General features: G+C 43.4%; 1 protein-coding gene and 1 pseudogene across 1 annotated transcript in view; one reads left to right on the top strand and one right to left on the bottom strand.

Moving 5' to 3' along the window:
* The window catches only part of CNTNAP2 (contactin associated protein 2), a 1,579,711-nt gene that overhangs the window by 1,502,142 nt on the left and 54,438 nt on the right, over positions 1-23,131 (bottom strand). Inside the window, exon 3 of the mRNA XM_006139900.2 lies at positions 18,130-18,323. Coding sequence (XP_006139962.1) covers positions 18,130-18,323 — 194 coding nt within the window. The remainder of the gene's footprint in view (positions 1-18,129; positions 18,324-23,131) is intronic.
* LOC114005733 (uncharacterized) lies at positions 13,433-13,599 on the top strand (annotated as a pseudogene).

Genomic DNA, 23,131 nt, shown 5'->3' on the forward strand with positions numbered 1-23,131 from the left:
ATATAATTAAGCTAGTTTAACTCCAGCAAACCAAATTTATTTGCCAATATATTTTAACGTTCTGTCAGTTAATTCTCAAAGTCAACATTGACTAACTTAGTCACATGGCCAAATTGTATGCAGAAGTGACACACGTGGAGCCAGTACCTTCACAGCTGGAGGCACAAGTATCCTGAGAGCTGCACAAGATGACCTGGGCTTTGCTTCAAGTGACCGGAGTCACTTTTACTGTCCTTCCAATCAGAATGCGGTATTCTCAGCCCATCAGCAGTGGTACAATGCTCTGCACTACTGGAAGCCATAAAGAAGACTGGGATTCCCAGATCAACATGTACCTGCCAAAACACATGTGTCCCTGATCCTGGCTGGCTGGGAAAAGCTGTGGGTAGGATGGGACTGTTATGTGGGGCCCTGTTAAGGGTGCTTGACTCTGAAAGCATACATACACTAAAACAAAACAAAACAAACCAAACAAAACAGGAATATATTTTTCTCAAAAATAAGGCTATCGAGGCGGACTGAGGCTGCAGGCCCGACCCTACCGCAACTCCACGTATCCCCACCATCCTTCCTCCTTGGACTCCAGGTTGGTTGCCTGGGACTTTAAGGCGAACCCACACCCCTCCCCACCCGAAACCCGGATCGAGCCGGCCAGCAGTTCCGGACCCCAGGCGGACTGAGGCTGCAGGCCCGACCCTACCGCAACTCCACGTATCCCCACCATCCTTCCTCCTTGGACTCCAGGTTGGTTGCCTGGGACTTTAAGGCGAACCCACACCCCTCCCCACCCGAAACCCGGATCGAGCCGGCCAGCAGTTCCGGACCCCAGGCGGACTGAGGCTGCAGGCCCGACCCTACCGCAACTCCACGTATCCCCACCATCCTTCCTCCTTGGACTCCAGGTTGGTTGCCTGGGACTTTAAGGCGAACCCACACCCCTCCCCACCCGAAACCCGGATCGAGCCGGCCAGCAGTTCCGGACCCCAGGCGGACTGAGGCTGCAGGCCCGACCCTACCGCAACTCCACGTATCCCCACCATCCTTCCTCCTTGGACTCCAGGTTGGTTGCCTGGGACTTTAAGGCGAACCCACACCCCTCCCCACCCGAAACCCGGATCGAGCCGGCCAGCAGTTCCGGACCCCAGGCGGACTGAGGCTGCAGGCCCGACCCTACCGCAACTCCACGTATCCCCACCATCCTTCCTCCTTGGACTCCAGGTTGGTTGCCTGGGACTTTAAGGCGAACCCACACCCCTCCCCACCCGAAACCCGGATCGAGCCGGCCAGCAGTTCCGGACCCCAGGCGGACTGAGGCTGCAGGCCCGACCCTACCGCAACTCCACGTATCCCCACCATCCTTCCTCCTTGGACTCCAGGTTGGTTGCCTGGGACTTTAAGGCGAACCCACACCCCTCCCCACCCGAAACCCGGATCGAGCCGGCCAGCAGTTCCGGACCCCAGGCGGACTGAGGCTGCAGGCCCGACCCTACCGCAACTCCACGTATCCCCACCATCCTTCCTCCTTGGACTCCAGGTTGGTTGCCTGGGACTTTAAGGCGAACCCACACCCCTCCCCACCCGAAACCCGGATCGAGCCGGCCAGCAGTTCCGGACCCCAGGCGGACTGAGGCTGCAGGCCCGACCCTACCGCAACTCCACGTATCCCCACCATCCTTCCTCCTTGGACTCCAGGTTGGTTGCCTGGGACTTTAAGGCGAACCCACACCCCTCCCCACCCGAAACCCGGATCGAGCCGGCCAGCAGTTCCGGACCCCAGGCGGACTGAGGCTGCAGGCCCGACCCTACCGCAACTCCACGTATCCCCACCATCCTTCCTCCTTGGACTCCAGGTTGGTTGCCTGGGACTTTAAGGCGAACCCACACCCCTCCCCACCCGAAACCCGGATCGAGCCGGCCAGCAGTTCCGGACCCCAGGCGGACTGAGGCTGCAGGCCCGACCCTACCGCAACTCCACGTATCCCCACCATCCTTCCTCCTTGGACTCCAGGTTGGTTGCCTGGGACTTTAAGGCGAACCCACACCCCTCCCCACCCGAAACCCGGATCGAGCCGGCCAGCAGTTCCGGACCCCAGGCGGACTGAGGCTGCAGGCCCGACCCTACCGCAACTCCACGTATCCCCACCATCCTTCCTCCTTGGACTCCAGGTTGGTTGCCTGGGACTTTAAGGCGAACCCACACCCCTCCCCACCCGAAACCCGGATCGAGCCGGCCAGCAGTTCCGGACCCCAGGCGGACTGAGGCTGCAGGCCCGACCCTACCGCAACTCCACGTATCCCCACCATCCTTCCTCCTTGGACTCCAGGTTGGTTGCCTGGGACTTTAAGGCGAACCCACACCCCTCCCCACCCGAAACCCGGATCGAGCCGGCCAGCAGTTCCGGACCCCAGGCGGACTGAGGCTGCAGGCCCGACCCTACCGCAACTCCACGTATCCCCACCATCCTTCCTCCTTGGACTCCAGGTTGGTTGCCTGGGACTTTAAGGCGAACCCACACCCCTCCCCACCCGAAACCCGGATCGAGCCGGCCAGCAGTTCCGGACCCCAGGCGGACTGAGGCTGCAGGCCCGACCCTACCGCAACTCCACGTATCCCCACCATCCTTCCTCCTTGGACTCCAGGTTGGTTGCCTGGGACTTTAAGGCGAACCCACACCCCTCCCCACCCGAAACCCGGATCGAGCCGGCCAGCAGTTCCGGACCCCAGGCGGACTGAGGCTGCAGGCCCGACCCTACCGCAACTCCACGTATCCCCACCATCCTTCCTCCTTGGACTCCAGGTTGGTTGCCTGGGACTTTAAGGCGAACCCACACCCCTCCCCACCCGAAACCCGGATCGAGCCGGCCAGCAGTTCCGGACCCCAGGCGGACTGAGGCTGCAGGCCCGACCCTACCGCAACTCCACGTATCCCCACCATCCTTCCTCCTTGGACTCCAGGTTGGTTGCCTGGGACTTTAAGGCGAACCCACACCCCTCCCCACCCGAAACCCGGATCGAGCCGGCCAGCAGTTCCGGACCCCAGGCGGACTGAGGCTGCAGGCCCGACCCTACCGCAACTCCACGTATCCCCACCATCCTTCCTCCTTGGACTCCAGGTTGGTTGCCTGGGACTTTAAGGCGAACCCACACCCCTCCCCACCCGAAACCCGGATCGAGCCGGCCAGCAGTTCCGGACCCCAGGCGGACTGAGGCTGCAGGCCCGACCCTACCGCAACTCCACGTATCCCCACCATCCTTCCTCCTTGGACTCCAGGTTGGTTGCCTGGGACTTTAAGGCGAACCCACACCCCTCCCCACCCGAAACCCGGATCGAGCCGGCCAGCAGTTCCGGACCCCAGGCGGACTGAGGCTGCAGGCCCGACCCTACCGCAACTCCACGTATCCCCACCATCCTTCCTCCTTGGACTCCAGGTTGGTTGCCTGGGACTTTAAGGCGAACCCACACCCCTCCCCACCCGAAACCCGGATCGAGCCGGCCAGCAGTTCCGGACCCCAGGCGGACTGAGGCTGCAGGCCCGACCCTACCGCAACTCCACGTATCCCCACCATCCTTCCTCCTTGGACTCCAGGTTGGTTGCCTGGGACTTTAAGGCGAACCCACACCCCTCCCCACCCGAAACCCGGATCGAGCCGGCCAGCAGTTCCGGACCCCAGGCGGACTGAGGCTGCAGGCCCGACCCTACCGCAACTCCACGTATCCCCACCATCCTTCCTCCTTGGACTCCAGGTTGGTTGCCTGGGACTTTAAGGCGAACCCACACCCCTCCCCACCCGAAACCCGGATCGAGCCGGCCAGCAGTTCCGGACCCCAGGCGGACTGAGGCTGCAGGCCCGACCCTACCGCAACTCCACGTATCCCCACCATCCTTCCTCCTTGGACTCCAGGTTGGTTGCCTGGGACTTTAAGGCGAACCCACACCCCTCCCCACCCGAAACCCGGATCGAGCCGGCCAGCAGTTCCGGACCCCAGGCGGACTGAGGCTGCAGGCCCGACCCTACCGCAACTCCACGTATCCCCACCATCCTTCCTCCTTGGACTCCAGGTTGGTTGCCTGGGACTTTAAGGCGAACCCACACCCCTCCCCACCCGAAACCCGGATCGAGCCGGCCAGCAGTTCCGGACCCCAGGCGGACTGAGGCTGCAGGCCCGACCCTACCGCAACTCCACGTATCCCCACCATCCTTCCTCCTTGGACTCCAGGTTGGTTGCCTGGGACTTTAAGGCGAACCCACACCCCTCCCCACCCGAAACCCGGATCGAGCCGGCCAGCAGTTCCGGACCCCAGGCGGACTGAGGCTGCAGGCCCGACCCTACCGCAACTCCACGTATCCCCACCATCCTTCCTCCTTGGACTCCAGGTTGGTTGCCTGGGACTTTAAGGCGAACCCACACCCCTCCCCACCCGAAACCCGGATCGAGCCGGCCAGCAGTTCCGGACCCCAGGCGGACTGAGGCTGCAGGCCCGACCCTACCGCAACTCCACGTATCCCCACCATCCTTCCTCCTTGGACTCCAGGTTGGTTGCCTGGGACTTTAAGGCGAACCCACACCCCTCCCCACCCGAAACCCGGATCGAGCCGGCCAGCAGTTCCGGACCCCAGGCGGACTGAGGCTGCAGGCCCGACCCTACCGCAACTCCACGTATCCCCACCATCCTTCCTCCTTGGACTCCAGGTTGGTTGCCTGGGACTTTAAGGCGAACCCACACCCCTCCCCACCCGAAACCCGGATCGAGCCGGCCAGCAGTTCCGGACCCCAGGCGGACTGAGGCTGCAGGCCCGACCCTACCGCAACTCCACGTATCCCCACCATCCTTCCTCCTTGGACTCCAGGTTGGTTGCCTGGGACTTTAAGGCGAACCCACACCCCTCCCCACCCGAAACCCGGATCGAGCCGGCCAGCAGTTCCGGACCCCAGGCGGACTGAGGCTGCAGGCCCGACCCTACCGCAACTCCACGTATCCCCACCATCCTTCCTCCTTGGACTCCAGGTTGGTTGCCTGGGACTTTAAGGCGAACCCACACCCCTCCCCACCCGAAACCCGGATCGAGCCGGCCAGCAGTTCCGGACCCCAGGCGGACTGAGGCTGCAGGCCCGACCCTACCGCAACTCCACGTATCCCCACCATCCTTCCTCCTTGGACTCCAGGTTGGTTGCCTGGGACTTTAAGGCGAACCCACACCCCTCCCCACCCGAAACCCGGATCGAGCCGGCCAGCAGTTCCGGACCCCAGGCGGACTGAGGCTGCAGGCCCGACCCTACCGCAACTCCACGTATCCCCACCATCCTTCCTCCTTGGACTCCAGGTTGGTTGCCTGGGACTTTAAGGCGAACCCACACCCCTCCCCACCCGAAACCCGGATCGAGCCGGCCAGCAGTTCCGGACCCCAGGCGGACTGAGGCTGCAGGCCCGACCCTACCGCAACTCCACGTATCCCCACCATCCTTCCTCCTTGGACTCCAGGTTGGTTGCCTGGGACTTTAAGGCGAACCCACACCCCTCCCCACCCGAAACCCGGATCGAGCCGGCCAGCAGTTCCGGACCCCAGGCGGACTGAGGCTGCAGGCCCGACCCTACCGCAACTCCACGTATCCCCACCATCCTTCCTCCTTGGACTCCAGGTTGGTTGCCTGGGACTTTAAGGCGAACCCACACCCCTCCCCACCCGAAACCCGGATCGAGCCGGCCAGCAGTTCCGGACCCCAGGCGGACTGAGGCTGCAGGCCCGACCCTACCGCAACTCCACGTATCCCCACCATCCTTCCTCCTTGGACTCCAGGTTGGTTGCCTGGGACTTTAAGGCGAACCCACACCCCTCCCCACCCGAAACCCGGATCGAGCCGGCCAGCAGTTCCGGACCCATACTACTCAGCCATAAAAAATAACAAGACCCTGGAATTTGATAGAAAATGGTCAGATACGGAGGATCTATTGCTGAGTGAAGTAAGCCAGGCTATGAAAGAAAGATATTGTATGTATCCACTCAATATATACCGACTATCCGCACTCTATAATAGAGAGCAAAAATTCGGAGGACATAAACACAGTGAAGGTACTTAATGAGAATAGGACAGTGTGGAATGGGGTAAGTGAAGAGAAGAGGATAGAGAAAGATAGCAAGTGAACAATAGAGAGACAGGACGTTAGTGAGAAACAGATAGGGGTTATTAACTGTTGATGATGACATGTATAGTATTCTCAACTGGATTGGTCTGAGAAGTATTTCATGATGGGCAAAGTGTTTTTACAAGCAAAACGAGAAATAACAATTGACTGTTTTATAAAAATAATTAGAATAATAAAAATAATGATTGGGGAAAACAGAAAAGATATTGAATGTTGAAGTGGGGAGATTAATGTCTCTGTACTGACTGACATGCATGGCATTCCCTTTTGAAAAAACAATGTAATACAATGTAAAGTTATATGTAATCCAATGTAATATAAAGAAGATTATAATGATAATAAAAAAAAAAAAAAAATAAGGCTATCCATTTTTTTTTGTTCTTTTATTCATTAAATGTTTATTTATTGCCACATGGATTGTGCACTCACCAGGGAAAAAGAGTAGGGTGAAGATGAGGGAGGAAGAGAAAGCACCTCCACACTGGGGCATAATCATGCAGTAATCTCTCTTCCTCCATCTCACCATCCTGCTGAGATTCAGGGCACACATGGGAAGGCACCTGGCATGTTTTTCAAGGCACCAGGATGGGAATTCAACCAAAGTTGATCACGTGGGATCCAACTCCCTTAAGCACTAGGCTATGAGACAAGTTCTATACTGGTATTATTATTTTTTTTTGAGAGGATTTTTTGCCATAGGACGCTTACGCTTGCCAGACAGACAGAGAGAGACAGAGAGACAGAAAGCAAGAAATCACCCTCCAGAGGGGATGGCCACACCGCAATCCCTTCTCCTCAATTCTCCTCTTGGGATCTTGGGCACGCACGCACATGCACCTGGCGTGAGTTTAAGCCACCAGGTTTGGGACTCGAACTGCGGTCGACTACATGGGAGTCCAGCAACATAGCCATTAGGCTAACTTCTGGTCCCCCTTACTGGTATTCTTTATATCACTTTTAAAATACTGTTTGATAATTATTAGTAATAATAATGATAGATAATTGGAAGTATAATAGAGAAGACTGTATATATATATATATATACACACACATAGGTTATTTTCTAAACTATTTTTGATTAATTTATTATTATTATTATTATTTTGGAGAGGTTTTTGCTATAGGGTATGTGCGCTTGCCAGACAGAGAGAGACAGAGAGACAAAAAGCGAGAAATCTTCCCCAGGGGGATGGTCATGCTGCATTCCCTTCTCCTCCACTCTCCTCTCAGGATCTTGGGCACGCACACACATGCACTCAACATGAGTTTAAGTCACCAGGTCTGGGACTCGAACCGTGGTCAACTACATGGGAGTTCAGCAATATAGCTATTACTCCAAGCTGGTCCCGATTAATTTATTATTTTCACAAAAATCTCATAAAGCGGATACTGTTAAATCCCCTTTATAGCTAAGGCCCATACAGGTTGATTAACATGGTAAAGTATATACCACAGTAAATGTTGGAGTAGATTTTGGTATCTGAAGTCCATGTTCAGAGTCCAGGCTACCTTGTTCTATAAATACTGTGTATGCATTCAACATAGTTTGCATGTGGTCAAAAGGGATATGTGGCCATTACAGTCATGGTGTTTCTTATTGAACTAAACTAGGCATTTGGCTTTATATGGAGTAATGGGGTCTGTATTCTGGATTTGAGCCTTTAAGTAATATCGTATCTTTCAGCCTCAATTTATTTATCTTTAGAATGAGATACTTCCACTCAGTTACAAACTCTTAAACATCTATTATGTGCTTGACAGTGAACTCTGTAGATGAGCGGCACAGAAATGAAAGTACGTGCCCTAGAAGACTAAATAAACTCTAACATTCTTCCAAAACTGGAGGTTCGCATTATATAATTTAAACATTACTGATTTAAAGGATATAATTTTAGAATTTAAAAAAAAAAAAAAAAAGGTCAGCGTTTTATTTGCTTGTGTGCTTGGACTCAGGAAAGTCATGGTTATTTATAGAGTCCACTCTCCACCTGTACCAATTTCTGTAGATACGTCTGCCTGGAATGGCTTCCTGCTCCTCTTCTCTGCATGACCAACTCCTTTTCTACTTAGCTAACAATACCAAGCTCCTCAAGACGCCTTTGCTGGCTATGACCCTCAACCACTCTGAATGAAGCATCTTTCTTTGTGTTCCCAGAACAAACTGTGCAAGCCTCTATTTATTAGGACACACAGTCCTACACTGTGCTTATAGATTGGTATGTTTAGCATTACCCCTAGAGGACAGTAATTGTGTGTGTGTTTGTCTCCAGCCCTCAGTAAATGGTAGGTGCTGAGTGAGTGCCTATTCATCAAAGCTTATTCTCTTTTCATGATAAATCTGTCTGCAATTTACACAGTGAATTCTAGTTCTTCTAATTCTACCTTCTGGTTCAGAGACACAAAGGCCAGTACTAATTCTTCTTTCTCATGAGAGCTCTTCAAATATCAAAGGCAACGCATTCTATCACTAAGCCTATAGGAGTCACCTGTGAACATGATTAAACTAGAGGCTGATACTATCGGTTTAGGGTGGGCTTCTGTGAGTCTGCATTTCTGACAAGCTTCCAGGTGCTGCTGGAGACCACAGACCAGACTCTGAGCAGCAGGTGAGTAGAGTGGCCCCTTTGCAGCTGCATGTCAGCTACTGCATGCCTACTTAATGCCAACCATTTTAGCTAATGCTTGTAAATCTACTGTAAGGTCTGCTTTTCTTATTTTCAAATAGCTTAAGATGTCAAAATATAGGAGGACTATGAACAAAAGCAGATTATTTTCTTTGATTTCTAAAGTTAATTAGAGCGAATTCATTAAACTATAATACATCTAATGGAAGCATCATAGTCATAGCTTCACTGGGGTTTAATCAAAATCTTGTGTCTGCAGGAATTATCCAAACATAATATGTATGGCAGTGCATAGGACTCAGTGTGACAATTAATACGACCGTGATTTTTATTTTTATTTTTTGAGAGGTTTTTGCTATAGGGCACGTGCGCTCACCAGACAGACAGAGACAGAGAGATAGAAAGCGAGAAATCACCCCCCGGGGGGATGGCCATGCCGCAATCCCTTCTCCTCCATTCTCCTCTCGGGACCTTGGGCACGCACGCACACGCCCCGGCGTGAGTTTAAGCCACCAGGTCTGGGACTCGAACTGCGGTCGACTACATGGGAGTCCAGCGACATAGCCATTACGCTAACTGCTGGTCCCACAACCATGATTTGAACGATATAAATTAAAGCAACATTCTCAATTATACTTAAAAATGAGTTGTCAGTTATTTCAGGATGAGAAGCACAGATTATAATACAATACACATAAAAATACAGTAAGAGAAAAGCAATGGGTAAGTAAAAGCAACAAACTGCTTTAAGTGCCCAATGGAATAAATATGTTAAAGCATCTGAAAAATCACAACTTTATAAAATTTAATAATAGAGTAATTAATATGCACCACTGTAAGTTATTCACATGGGTTATTAGTACCCACAGCCTCCACTGAAGTAAGTTATTGCAGTAAGTGAGGAAAGCACTATTATTAGCCTCATTTTACTTTGAGAAAATTCTAAAAGACTAAAACATCTGACCAGAATCAGACAGGTGTGTGACTGAAATCAAGACGGTGGGCCTGGGTGGGCTGATTCCAGAGCGCATCACTGAACTGCTCATTCCACTGCCTCTAAGGGGTCTGCAGCCACACAAGAAGCTAGTTTACAATGCTCTAAATCCCCACGTATGTCTACAAGTATTAGTCCAGCTCCCAGTAAGTTATGACTTGAACAAAGCAGAGACCAGCATCTTACATGAGGGAATTCATACCTTATTCCAATTATTTGTAGGTATCCATCTATCAACACATTACATAAATTTGCATCTCCTTAAAGTCATTCAGCCTTATATTACCTAAATCCAACCTTGGTCTGATAAGAAAAATATATATATTAGCATCTTCATTATTTGATTCCAATGTAAAATAAAGTACCAGAGAATATCAGTATAATGGATCAGCCTCCTTTCAGAGATTATGACAAGCAATCAAATTTACTTGAAAAATCAGAACGATGATTCCATATACTCTATTTTGTCTCAGAGATGAAATACACACTAGACCATGAAGTTATATACTATCATTTCCCTACCTGTAAAATAATCTTAAAAATTATATAATTTCCCTTGATTTAAAAATGTATGCCAATAATACAGGCAATATTATTAATATCAATAACTTTTTATATTTAATTTTTATTTTTACTTTTCAAATTTTCAGAAAAAAATAAACACATAACTGTTAGAATAGTTCCATATGTGTAGAGTGTTGATGACATAAATTGACACAAGAAATCATGACCCCTTAAGATGAGAATCTCAAAAGACAAATGTGTATTTAGAAAGGTGATCAAAATTCACCAGTGGAAGCATTACAGTATATGCAAAAGGATCTGGAATATCCACTCAAGTTATTAAAATTCATGAGACTTTTAAAATATCATCCAGCTTAGGAGGGGTGTAAACAAAAAATTTATTTCACAGAAATAAGAAGCTTATTCTAAACTCACCTTGAAAATTGTTTTCTTCTATACAAGTCTTGAAGATTTTTGCCCCATTTATAGCAAAGATCATTTTAGAAAGTGTTTAATGCAAGTTATTTTGACATGTTTTATTTATCAATAAGCTATCCATGAAGTTATTTTGAATATGCTTATCTGGTTCTTTTACTAAATAACTGATGGCAGCAATAATGTATACACACACACACACACACACACACACACACACACACAAGCAAGAGTATTCCCCATCTACTTTTTTTTTTTATTTTCCAGAGGGCACATGTGTTATGAGAAACAGAGAAAGAGAGGGAGAAAGAATTCTAAAATGAGGCATTGTCATACCACAATCCCTTCTTGTCCATTCTCCATCCTGTCAGAACTTCGGGCAGGTACACACACATGCCTGGCATGTTTTTCAACTATTGGGCCTTGGTTTCAAACCACAGAGCTGGTCATGTGGGATCTAGCTCCCTTAATCACTAGGCTATAGGGCCAGCCCTGACATAGAAAAGAATTACATTTATGTCCTATGTCAAGTAGAAAGAGAATTATCTGATGGAAGATAGAGAAGAAAGTGACAAAGATGACTGTCATTTTTAGTTTCATATGTAGAAAGGAATTCTAAATTCTTCTGAGGGAATCTAGGTACACTATTAAACTGTGAACTGAAGGCATTTATGTTTTACATTTATTATGGGAACAGGTTTTTAAGTGATTTGGAAAATTAGTGCAACCATTATAACAAATGGTTGGAAAGACAGGACAGAATAATCCATTCATGTTTAAACAGTGTCCCCTTAAATGGCTCATTGGACACAAGACCATCTTTATGGTAACAGATAATTTGTTACAAGCACTGCAATGGCACTTGGCACAGAGCTAGGCCTCCCAGTCACGCCTCAGTGGTTCAGCCTGCACTGCGTCTCTACTAATGTATTTATAAATACTTCTTCATTTGTTAATGAGGAAATAGGCCAGAGATTTCCCCACATTCTACTGCCTACTTTACGTCACATTTCCTCCATCTGAAATATTGTCAGATATTTTCAATCATGATTAAGAGTAAGCATAAATAAACAGGATCAGAGAGGGACTAAAAACATTGGAAAATTATTATAGAGTATTCTCACTATTTAGACCACAGTAGATTTGTAGAATGATTCTAAGATTGGCAATAGATCAGACACATGTTTTTAAATCTGTATGGCTTGCATCATTTTTTTAAACTTACATATCCTCACTTATATCTCCCAATAGGGACTATTTTTTCAGATTAGGAATTTGAGGCCCAGAAATAAAGTCATCTCCAAAATTATGAAACAAGTAAATGAATGGAGATACTTGAATTTAGACCTTTTGACTATATATCATGGCTTTCATTTGCCAAACAACTAATCACAGGCTTTTCTAAAAGGATGTTTAGGAGCTACTATTATATAAATACTGGTTAATTGGATATTTTACTAAAAATAAAACAGAATATGTGGTCCAGCTATTAACTTGATATTCAAAAAAACAAATCATTTTAATGACTTAACCTGCTTTTCAGTCCAGATGTTTGATGTTTTATATCTGTTATCAACAATGAAGTAAAAAAAGTTATACATATATATGTGTGTATGTGTGTGTGTGGTGTGTGTTTGTGTCATATAAGCAACACAAATATCTAAATTTTTAACCAAATTTGCAAATATTCTATTTAATACTGGTAAGAGAAAATTCTTGGTAAGACTCTAACCATTTAATTTATTTACATTTTTTAAAAAAATTTTAAATTTTATTTATCATTATTTGTTAATTTGCTACAGGGCATGTACACTCACCAGAGAGAAACAGAGAGAGAGAAAGAGAGACAGACAGACAGAGAGGGAAAGTGAGAAAGCAAGATGACAGGTAAATGCTCAAACCACGGTCAGCCATGTGGGAGTACAGAGTCTCAATCACCACATTACATGCTGGCCCTGAACTATGCAATTGAGAGATGCTAAAACATTTCTCTTCTCCATGATTCTATATCTAATAGATGAAGTGGTAACTAGTCCCTGTCTGATTCTGCTTACCATTAACAAATGATATCAAAGCTGTTTTTAAAAACAACTGATCATTAGGCATTTATTTTCATGATTAAGAAAAAAAAACTTTGAAAAAGAAAAAAGTATGTTTATATAACAGGCAGATGTGTAGTATGTTACTACACTGCTAACTAGTAACTGTGTGTCAAGAAGGTATTCACTAAAAATACTTCAAATTCAGCTCCAAATATCTGCATTCAAAAACCAGTCATTTAATTTCCCAAGCAAAAATGAATGCACCCTCCTAGCAAAAACCTGCTGGAATTCTTATTTAATGTGATGTTAAATGGACTTTTGATAAGAAATGCTTGTATAGAATTCTTCCTCTCTTTCCAGCAGATTATACTTAGAAATCCTGAAAACACCTCAAGAGGAGTTTGCACATTAGTTTGTAGGATATGTAAAAGCCATAATTTTTTGGCAATTTTACCAACTGGTACACATTTTCCTTTTGCATTGGAAAGGAAATTATAAATAAAAAGAAATGGTATTGTGAATAAAATATGAAAGATTCTATTATGCTCAGTATTGTCAAAGGGGAATGAAGATTTGATTAGTTAAGCACATTTAGTAACTCACATGTTTGAATATTAAATATTCCCATTTTTTTGAGAGCCAATCTCATTCTATGAAGTTTCATGACTTTAAAATCTTATGAAACTAGCTTTGTGCAGTGTCAGGATCATAGCCAATGAGGTTTATCTGAGGCACGATTATTGCTAATTGAAAATTTTGTGAAACTGTCCTTATTCTCACCTGTATCCCTTATTGTTCGCCTTTTTATTTTATTTATTTTTAAGAGAGATTTTTGCTATAGGGCATGTGTGCTCACAGGAGAGACAAAGAGAAATCGGAAATCACCCCCCTGGGGGGATGGCCATGCTGCAATCCTTTCTCCGCCATTCTCCTCTTGGGATTTTGGGCACACATGCACTTGTGCCAGGTGTGAGGTTTAAGCTACCACATGTCTGAGACTTGAACTATGTCGACTACATGGGAAGCGACATAACCATTTCACCATCTCTTGGTCTCTGTCCTTTGCTTTTTTTTAAGTTTATTCATTTATTTTTCCATGAGTAACAGAGAAAGAGAAAGAGTAATACAGCACCCCCAACAGAGTCTAATGCTGTAATCCATGCCCATCCTTCAGCCAGCCCTGGTGCATGAGCAAGCATGTATCTGGCTTACTTGGGGAGGTCTCCATACTTGAACCAGGAACCTTTTTATGTGGGATTGCCTCACAGACCATTGTGTTTTACTGCTGCACCACTATTTGTTCCCCTGCTCTTTGCTTATTTTGTTATCTAGAATATCCAGATGGACATTTAATAAGAGTATTATAATAGAATTAATCACAGTGTATTTTTTCCCAACAATTATAGAAAGAATAACCATTGATATTTGTTAAAAGTAAAATTAATGCGATTGAATGTATATTACCTTCCACTCTTCTCAGGTAACATACATTATAGGAATGGAAAGGAAAAGCAGTTTCAAAATTACCTCATACTTGGGTCCAGACAGTGGTATGGCACTGGAACAGCTTTCCCACAAGGAAAGGGTCCAGGATTTATGTCCCATGAATTCCCCATGCACTTACTCATGCCTGTGATCTGGGCTGGCTGAGACCAGTGGTAGAACACAGCAAGGAGAGTCCATTAAGGGTACCTTTCTCTCAATCTCTCTCTCTCTCTCAATCTTCACCTCTTACAGAAAAAAATAATGGATAAACTCAAAAAAAAGTTTTAAAAGATGATATCAAACATTACATCTTATAAGATCTTTCCATCAAAAAGCCATTCAATTTTATCTATATTAGAATTCTTTTTTATGTAAGTCCAATATACATCATGTTAAGTTCTAAAAGATTAAAATAAATTCTAATATTTAATTACCATTTTTAATAAATTTAAGCCCAAAAGGTATTTTGGTTGAGATTTATAAAGGCTAAATTTTAATCACTTAATACATGTTAAGACATAAGCTCTAAAGTACTCATGAATTTTTAGAAGGCAATGAACTTTATCTCTTTTAGAATACATCAAAGCAATGGACTATTTTTTGCATTAGTAAGAATTAACAAATTTCTGTCATAGTTTATTAAAATCATATAATCATTATGTTGCAGGCTTATTGTAACTTAAATGTATTTTGCAATATGTAGATTGTGTCTCCAATTTGGTTGGGTTTTTAAGTTTCATAATTAGTTCACTGTTTCTTCTAGAACAAAAAAAAAAATCACACGGCCTATTTCTTTTTTTTCTTTTTCCTTTTTTATTTTTAATTGCTCATGGACTTGCCAGGGGAAACAAGTGAGAACCAGAGAAAAAAGAAACAAAGGAAAAGAGAGAAAATGCACCCTATGATGGGGCATGACCACATTGCACTTATTTTTTTCCCTTTGTTTCTCCATGCCAGCAGGACTTCAAGGATGCATGCACACATGCCCAGTGTTTTGTTTTGTTTTGTTTTGTTTTGTTTTTCCAAGTCACTAGAGCCAGGATTTGCAGTTGGTTATGTGGGATCTAGCTCTTGATGCATATTACTTAACTGGTGTGCTATAAGGTCAGCCCAGAACATGGATTTTTAATGAGAAATATGTGATTTGAAAGGAAGCTAAATAAAAACTAGAAAGGTAGAAGTCAATAGAAATGTACCTTTTATTTCCATCAGAAAAGGCTGAGACCCCTGTAGGTAGACTCAGACTACCTTCACAATTGGGAATATTTTCATTGCAGAACACTCTGGTGTTTCTGACTCAACCACTGGTATTTTATATTAAATAAAGAATCCAAGTCACCCTGGAAAGTTCTGCCCTCTTTAGTTGTCCTAACTTATGAATATGCATTTAGTCTCACTCAGATTATTCCTAGTTGTTAAGCATCTGAGAAGTAAATTAAAATTTGAGTATCATGACATTTTTGCAGCCACCTCTATTGTTGCATTAGCACATTAAAATAGAAGATTTTAGCATTTTTTTTTCCAGATCTTTTGCCATAGGACATTTGTGCTTGCCAGTGAGAGACAAAGGGAAAATGAGAAATCACCCCTGAATGGGGATGGCCATGTCACAATCTCTTCTCCTCCATTCTCCTCTCAAGACTTTGGACATGCATGCGACATGCTCAGTGTGATCTTTAGGTCACTGAGTACAGTACTTGAACCACAGAGTCGCCCATGTGGGATCTGGAACCTTAACCACCATGCCACTTGCTAATCCCTTGAACACATTCTTAATTTGGTGATGAAGACTTTACAAAAGAAGAAATGTGAGAGGCAGTTTGAAGTCTGACCTGCAGCCCTTTGAATAATTGTATCAACATGTTAATATGATTTTAGGGTAGAGAGTGGGAAATATTAAGTGTGTTATTTGAAGAGATTGTGGTTTAAGCCTTAATTGCTTAGTCTTGATTGATCTGTTTGGTTGATCGATGACTTGCTCCATCTCCTTCTCTCTCTCTCTGCTAAACATTAAGACAGATCCTTTCTTTTCAAAGATTTTTGCCATAAGATACACGTACTTACCAGAGAGCAAGTGCAAAGAAAGAGAGAAATAATCTCCCAGAGTGGATGGCTATGGCACAGTCACTTCTCTTCCATTTAACTCCAGGGATTTTGGGCATGCACAAACACACACTCAGTATGATTTGTAAGTCACCAGGTCTAGGACTCAAACTATGGTTGGCCATGTGGGAGTCCAGGACCCCAACCACTATTCGACCTCCTGGCTGAGGAAAGATCTTTTTTAATATTCTACTCTACTACTTGTATTTTTTCCCATAATAAAAATAAAATAAAATAAATTATAGGGCACAGTAGGTGGCATACTGGTTAAGGTGTTGGACTCCCATGTGGCTGACCACAGTTCAAGTCCTAGACATGGTGGCTTGAAACTCATACTGGGCATGTATGAAAACATGCCCAAAATCTTGAGAGGAGAATGGAGAAGGGAATGACATGGCCATCCCCTCAGGGGGTAATTATCACTTTATGCCTCTCTGTCTCTGTCTTTTCAGTGAGTATACCCACCCTATAGCAAGCAATCTCTCAAAAAATTATAATCCAATCTAACTGCAGACTGAAAACCAACCTAAATTTAAGGATCTTAGAATTGGGTGAATATTAGAATCACCTGGGGAGCTTTGAAAACCCCAAAGTCCAGGTTGCACTGTGCACAACTAAATCCATGTATCTGGAGTTGAGATACAGACATCTGTATGTTTTCAAGCTCCCTAGATGATTCCATTGTGTATCCAGTGTTGAGAATCACTTTTCAATAAGTTATTCCTGAGCTTCTGAATTACCTTCATTGTAAGATAAATTCTTTCTATTAAAAATAAAAATTCCTACAAATTGCTGTCTGTAACTTATACATCCTAGTATACAAATACCCTCATCATACAATTATGACTTGAAGGAATTTATATCTATAGTACTATTCAAAAAGACATTTTATTATCAAGACTGTGTCTTCATTTTACATGATAGTTACTATCTTTAGCTACTGCTATGGAGATGATACCTACGCTACCTAGAATTCTTAAACTCTGGTTATTCAAAAAAATTACTTGGGGACTTTTAAAATATAAATTCTGCATGACTGAGTTCTCATCAGGTTGAAAATACCCACCACTCTAATACTAATAATGGTACATTTTGAGTAGTGAATTACTTCCTCCCCCTCCTCCCAGTTATCCTCCTACTTATTGCTCTCTTTTCCTTCCTCTTCCTCTATTTCTTGATTTATTAATTAAATATTAATATGTTTGATTTCAGTTAATGTTACTTTGTTAAATAATCAAACTAAAATAGATCCCTTAAATTTTAGTCAAATGTGAATATTTGCTCGAATATATGTAATTTTCCCATTTGAGAATTTAGAAGTATATAAACTTGAAATAAACATTTAAAACAGCATAATAAAAAACGTAAAATATATTTTCTTATTATATATCACTGCTCCTACTTTTAAAAATTATTTTCCTTACAGTTTCACTGTTTTACTCAAATTGACAATTGTTGTCAGCATCATTAATCATAATTTCTACCTACATGATTCTGATTTCATTTGTGTGAGTGTGCCTGGCATCATACACTTTAAACGGCCCAGATTGAGATGAGACTCATTGCCCTGAGCACTGGACAGAGCCTGCTGCCTGATGAAACATTCCTCAACCAACCAGGACAGATAAATGCAGAGATAGGTGGGTGGGTGGGTAGACAGACAGGTAGATTGATCAATCAGTATGTAGGAGATTTTAATATATAAATATTGACAATGATAGCTCAGTGATTCCTCCACCATTTCTAGATCTTTGCAACCCAATTCTAGGTCTTTGCATTCTTGACCCTGACTCACCCAGATGTTCCCATCCTGATGATAAGGTTTCCAGTTTCTCCCCGTGTCACTGTAGAGCATTCGGTATTGAGTCACCCAGTCTGAGCTGCTGTATCGTCCTTGGGTTGCGATGGCGCTGATCTGCTTCCGATTACCAAAGTCCACCTGAAGCCATTGATAATGGTCACTGTCCGAGGGAGACCATCCTCCAGCACCTAAAGAAGGCAGAGGCAAGAAGCAAAACTGAATATCTAAAGCTTAACTTGTACAATTGACAATGGATTATTCTATGTATCTTAATTGGCCTTGGCAGTGCTATATTTCACAGATATATTATGAAGTGTCCTTTAGAGATACCACTGGGACTTCAACTAATATTCTTCCAGCTGGGTAACATTGATTCTTTAACCTCTTTATGTTGTAATTATGCGCTCATTTTCTCTTGAGCAAATGTCTTCATAATTCGTCAATTAGATCTTATTAGTTCATGTCAAAGTCTAATTGGCTGAGAGTTGATCAATTTACCATGAACTCTCTAGCTAAAATCTTAGAGAAAAAAATATATAACTATCTAATTCCTTTCCCTTCATGACAGTTTTATTTTTTAGTAAATTAGATATTAAACAAAAAATCACACAATTATACATAACTCTAAAATATATTTTGCCTTGAGGAGTACAGAGTTCAAAGAGTATTAATATTTCTTAATTGGAACTTAATCTTACACTAAACCCCTGCTAAGTTGTATAAGACATCAGCAAGTATGTTTATTAACACCTAGGAGATACACAGCCAATGTTTTTGATAACCATATTTCTGGAAAAATAATGTGTTAGTAAACAAAATTAAACTTCTTTTGGAAATAAAAGTTCAATAGCATAGACTATCAAATAACAATAAAGTAAAAGCATTTACTAAGGACAGCCCATGGCACAGTGGTTAAGGCAGCTAGATTCCACATTGCCGACTGAGTGGTTAGAGTCCCCAGATCCAGTGACTTGAGAAACACATGGAGGAGGGACGCATCTCTGTCCAAAATCCTGAAAGAAGGGAGAGATGGAGGAGAGGGGATTTTGGTGTGACCATTCCATGGGAGCTGCTTTCTCACCTTCCCTCACTCTCTCTGTCTCTCTCCAGTGAGTGTTAATACCCTTTGGCAAATTAAACAGCCAAAAATTTATCAGGAAAATAGCACTAATGTAGAGCAAAAACATACTTTATTTTCAGCATACTTTCTTTCCTTTTATAGATTTCCATCCCAAAACACTCCCTAATTTTGTCTTAGAATATGTATCCTAAGAAAGCCAATCTATAATATCTCCTTGGGATCACTTTTCTGATAATCTGTTCACTAACAATTTTAGTTAAATGTTTCTGCTTTGTGATCTGTGTGTTACTTACATGCTGGTTTTTTTCCCTTTCTTTTTAATATTGTGGTGTCTAATACTTCCTTTAGTCATATATCATGCACATTCCTATTTTACTTAAAATTCTTTAAAATTTTGGAGGAGCCATAGAGCATTTTTTGAATAACAATTGACTCAGTCATCAAGAGATAATACAAATGTTTTCTAAATTGTAAAACATATAGTTGGAAACTTGAAGAAAATTCTTTTTTCAAAATACAAAGTTCTATCTATGTCAACATCAACAGGGAATTAATACAATAAGGGAAGAAACAGAAATACATCTGGTTGACTGGAATTATCTAGACTTTTCCCATGAGTGCCTTGTAAATGAATACTGCAGAATAAATTTTAAGTTATCTGTTTTTTTCCACATTAAAATTTTTCAGTAAGCAAACAATTAGCACACAGCTACTTAATCCCATTATCTCATTACTTCTAACAAAAGAGTGTTTATTGTCAACTTTAAGAGGAGCAAAACTAAAAACAGGGGAATATAAGTCAAACTTATTCCTTTGCAGAAGTATATGTGGCAAGAACAACAACCTTAAGGGAAGGGCAAATGTCAGGCTTTCATGAGGAATATATCGCAAAGATCGATGAAAAGTTTCCGGTTTCTCTTTGATCTATCAAGGAATGTAATTTGGGGAAGTTGATTACTTTGTTCATTTGGCTTGTGAAATGTGTAACCTCTATTGATCCAAGGATTAAGAATGATACCTCTTTCATCACAAAAGCCTTTGGAAAATGGTATATAAGAGGGCAAAAGTGCTGCCAATGTATTGAAGCAGCTGAAAGAAAGGGAGTGGAAGTTGAAGAGGAGGTAGAGACACTCAATAGTCAGTCATAAAGTCTGAATGTCCTGAAAGACTTAATAGCTCTTGCCTAGAGATAAGAGAGTCAAAATTACCAAGTAAATAACTAGTAAATTTTTGGAGTAACTTGAATGATGTGTACTTACAGAACTTACTATTCTCTGAAAAACAAGGACACCATCCCTTCACTCCCTTTCTCCATCATTTTCTTCCTTCCTCCTTTTCTCCCTTTCCACATCCCTCCTTTCTCCATTTCCCTGTTCACTTTTTCTGTTTCTCTTAATACAACACATTTCTCTCACTGTGTGCTCATGCACACACACACACACACACACACACACACACACACACGTGTGTCCTGTAACGATACAGTGTTAATATTCTATTGTAGATGTCCATTCTACTAGGGTTGCTGGAGGGATAAAGTACAGTACGAAACCTGGAAAAATTGGATGAAAACTAGCACTTTGAATGGCTGAAACTAACACTCTTTAACAAGACTGTACTTTTTGTTTTGTAAGTCAGTATCTCTGAAAGAAAACAGGAACTCAGCAGGTAGTTCAAGAGAGGGTATAGAACTTCTTTGCTTGTGATAAATGACTCCAGAATATACATGACATTAAACTGGTGGTTATATCTAGAATCCAGAGACTATCAGCCTGGATTCTAATTTAGAAGAAAACAAGAGAAAATTTTCAATTAAGGAGAGAACTACCTTTAATAACTGATTGAAAAATATGTATCAGATGAAAAGAATAAATTGCAAAGAAAACTCTAGGCAAGATAACATTATGAGTTAAGGTTTTAAAGCCTCCTTCTGCTCCAACTACATGGTATTTTTAGATAAGATAGATAAAAAGAAAATTGAAAAGACATAGCCAGGCTCGGAAAATAAGATAAGCATCTCCATGCCTGAGAGATGCAACCAAAATGCAGTAGAATGAGTAGGACTGGAGCTGAGGTCTGTGGAGTCAGGGCCTGGGAACATACAGAGGAAGCAGGGCTCTGGCTCCTATGGAATATTGGTTAATGGAAGTTCCCGGTATGCATCAGAGACAGGAAGCCTGAGTCAGGGCTGAAAATAAGACTGGTTCGGGAATAACTTGTTGTGAAAAGAGACTGAAGAAACCTGCTTACTCTCTTGGAGATAAGACTTATAGAAGAATATATGCCTGAAGAGGTTAGAAAATAGGCATATTTGAGATGAGTGAAGGCACCCACTGGCTTGGTGACTTGACCAAAAATTCCCTAATAACACTGCCAGGGAAAGGCACAGGGCCAGCAATGTAAGATATAATTTTAGCATGGCATTATGGGTTCCTGAGAAAGTTACAAAATGATAGAGACAAAAGGAAAGAGAAGACAGGAGAGGAAAGCAGTGAAAGAAGACAAAGAGGGATATTATTAAGAGGAATATACAAACCAAAATACAAATCAGAGGCAAGAAAGCAAATGCTACAAAGTCAACAAAAGAAACAAAGTCAAAACTTTAATAAAAATTAACTCCACATGTAATAGCAGTTGAGGACATATTTATTTTTTATTTACATATTTATTTACATACTTATTTCCACTGGTATTTCTCAGAAATACAAAGTGGGCAGGGGCCGGCAGGTGGCATGGTGTTTAAAGGTGCTGGATTCCCAAATGGGCGATCATGGTTCGAGTCCCAGACTTGGTGGCTCGCTCTCTTACTTTCCTTTTCTCTCTCTCTCTGTCTCTGTCTGGTCAGATTAAAAAAATAATAATGTGGGATCAGCAGTTGGCATAATGACTATGTCACTAGACTTGACAGAGTAGTAGACTGCGGTTCTAATCCTGGACGCAGTGCCTTAAAGTCACACTGGTCACATTTGCACACGTGACCAAGATCCCAAGAGGAGAATGATCCTGGACGCAGTGCCTTAAAGTCACACCGGGCACATTTGCACGTGTGACCAAGATCCCAAGAGGAGAATGGAGGAGAAGGGATTGCAGCATGGCCATCCCCCCTGGGGGGGGGGGTTGGGATTTTGTCTCTCTCTGTCTTTCTGGTAAGTGCACATGCCCTATAGTAAAAAGCTCTCCAAATAATAATAGTAACAACAACAACAACAACAACAATAACAACAAATGGAATTAAATAAACAATTTTTTAAAAAGAAAGAAATACAAAATGGGGCCAACTTCACTGTCTGGTGGTTAAGGCAGCCAATCCCACATAGCACAACTGTGACAGAGTCCCAGACCTAGCAGCCTGAAAAACACACCAGATACCTAGCATGCATGCCCAAAATCCCGAAAGGAAGGAGTGATGAAGAAGGTTGGCAGAGTGTTGCTTTCTCCTCTCACTCTTTCTTTCTTCCTCTCTCTCTCTTGCTCTTTCTCTCTCTCTCTGACAAGCAAATACCCTCTAGTAAAATAAATAAATAAATCTTTTAAATTAGCAGCAATTATGAGACACAACAGGGAGAAATAAAACATTTATAAGTATGATGAAATGACAGAAAGACAGAACTGTTTCTCTCCCATGCCTTCCTTCTCCAACTAGGATAACAGTTTTCAAATCGTTCTGGGAGGAGCAACCCAAGGAAGAGAGTATAGAAACTCTTCTCTGAGACAAGTTCAGACATAAGATGGATACAGCTGCTTTCATTTTTGCAAAACATTCAAATTTATATTATAGTCCTGGAACCAGCAGTTAGCATAATGGCTATGTCGCTGGACTCCCATGTAGCCGACTGCGTTTCGAGTCCCGGACCCGGAGGCTTAAACTCATGCCGGGTGTGTATGCGTGCAATCCCAAGATCCCTAGAGGAGAAA

Source organism: Tupaia chinensis, unplaced genomic scaffold (assembly GCF_000334495.1).
Source record: "Tupaia chinensis unplaced genomic scaffold, TupChi_1.0 Scaffold000010_1, whole genome shotgun sequence".
Lineage (NCBI taxonomy): Eukaryota > Metazoa > Chordata > Mammalia > Scandentia > Tupaiidae > Tupaia > Tupaia belangeri.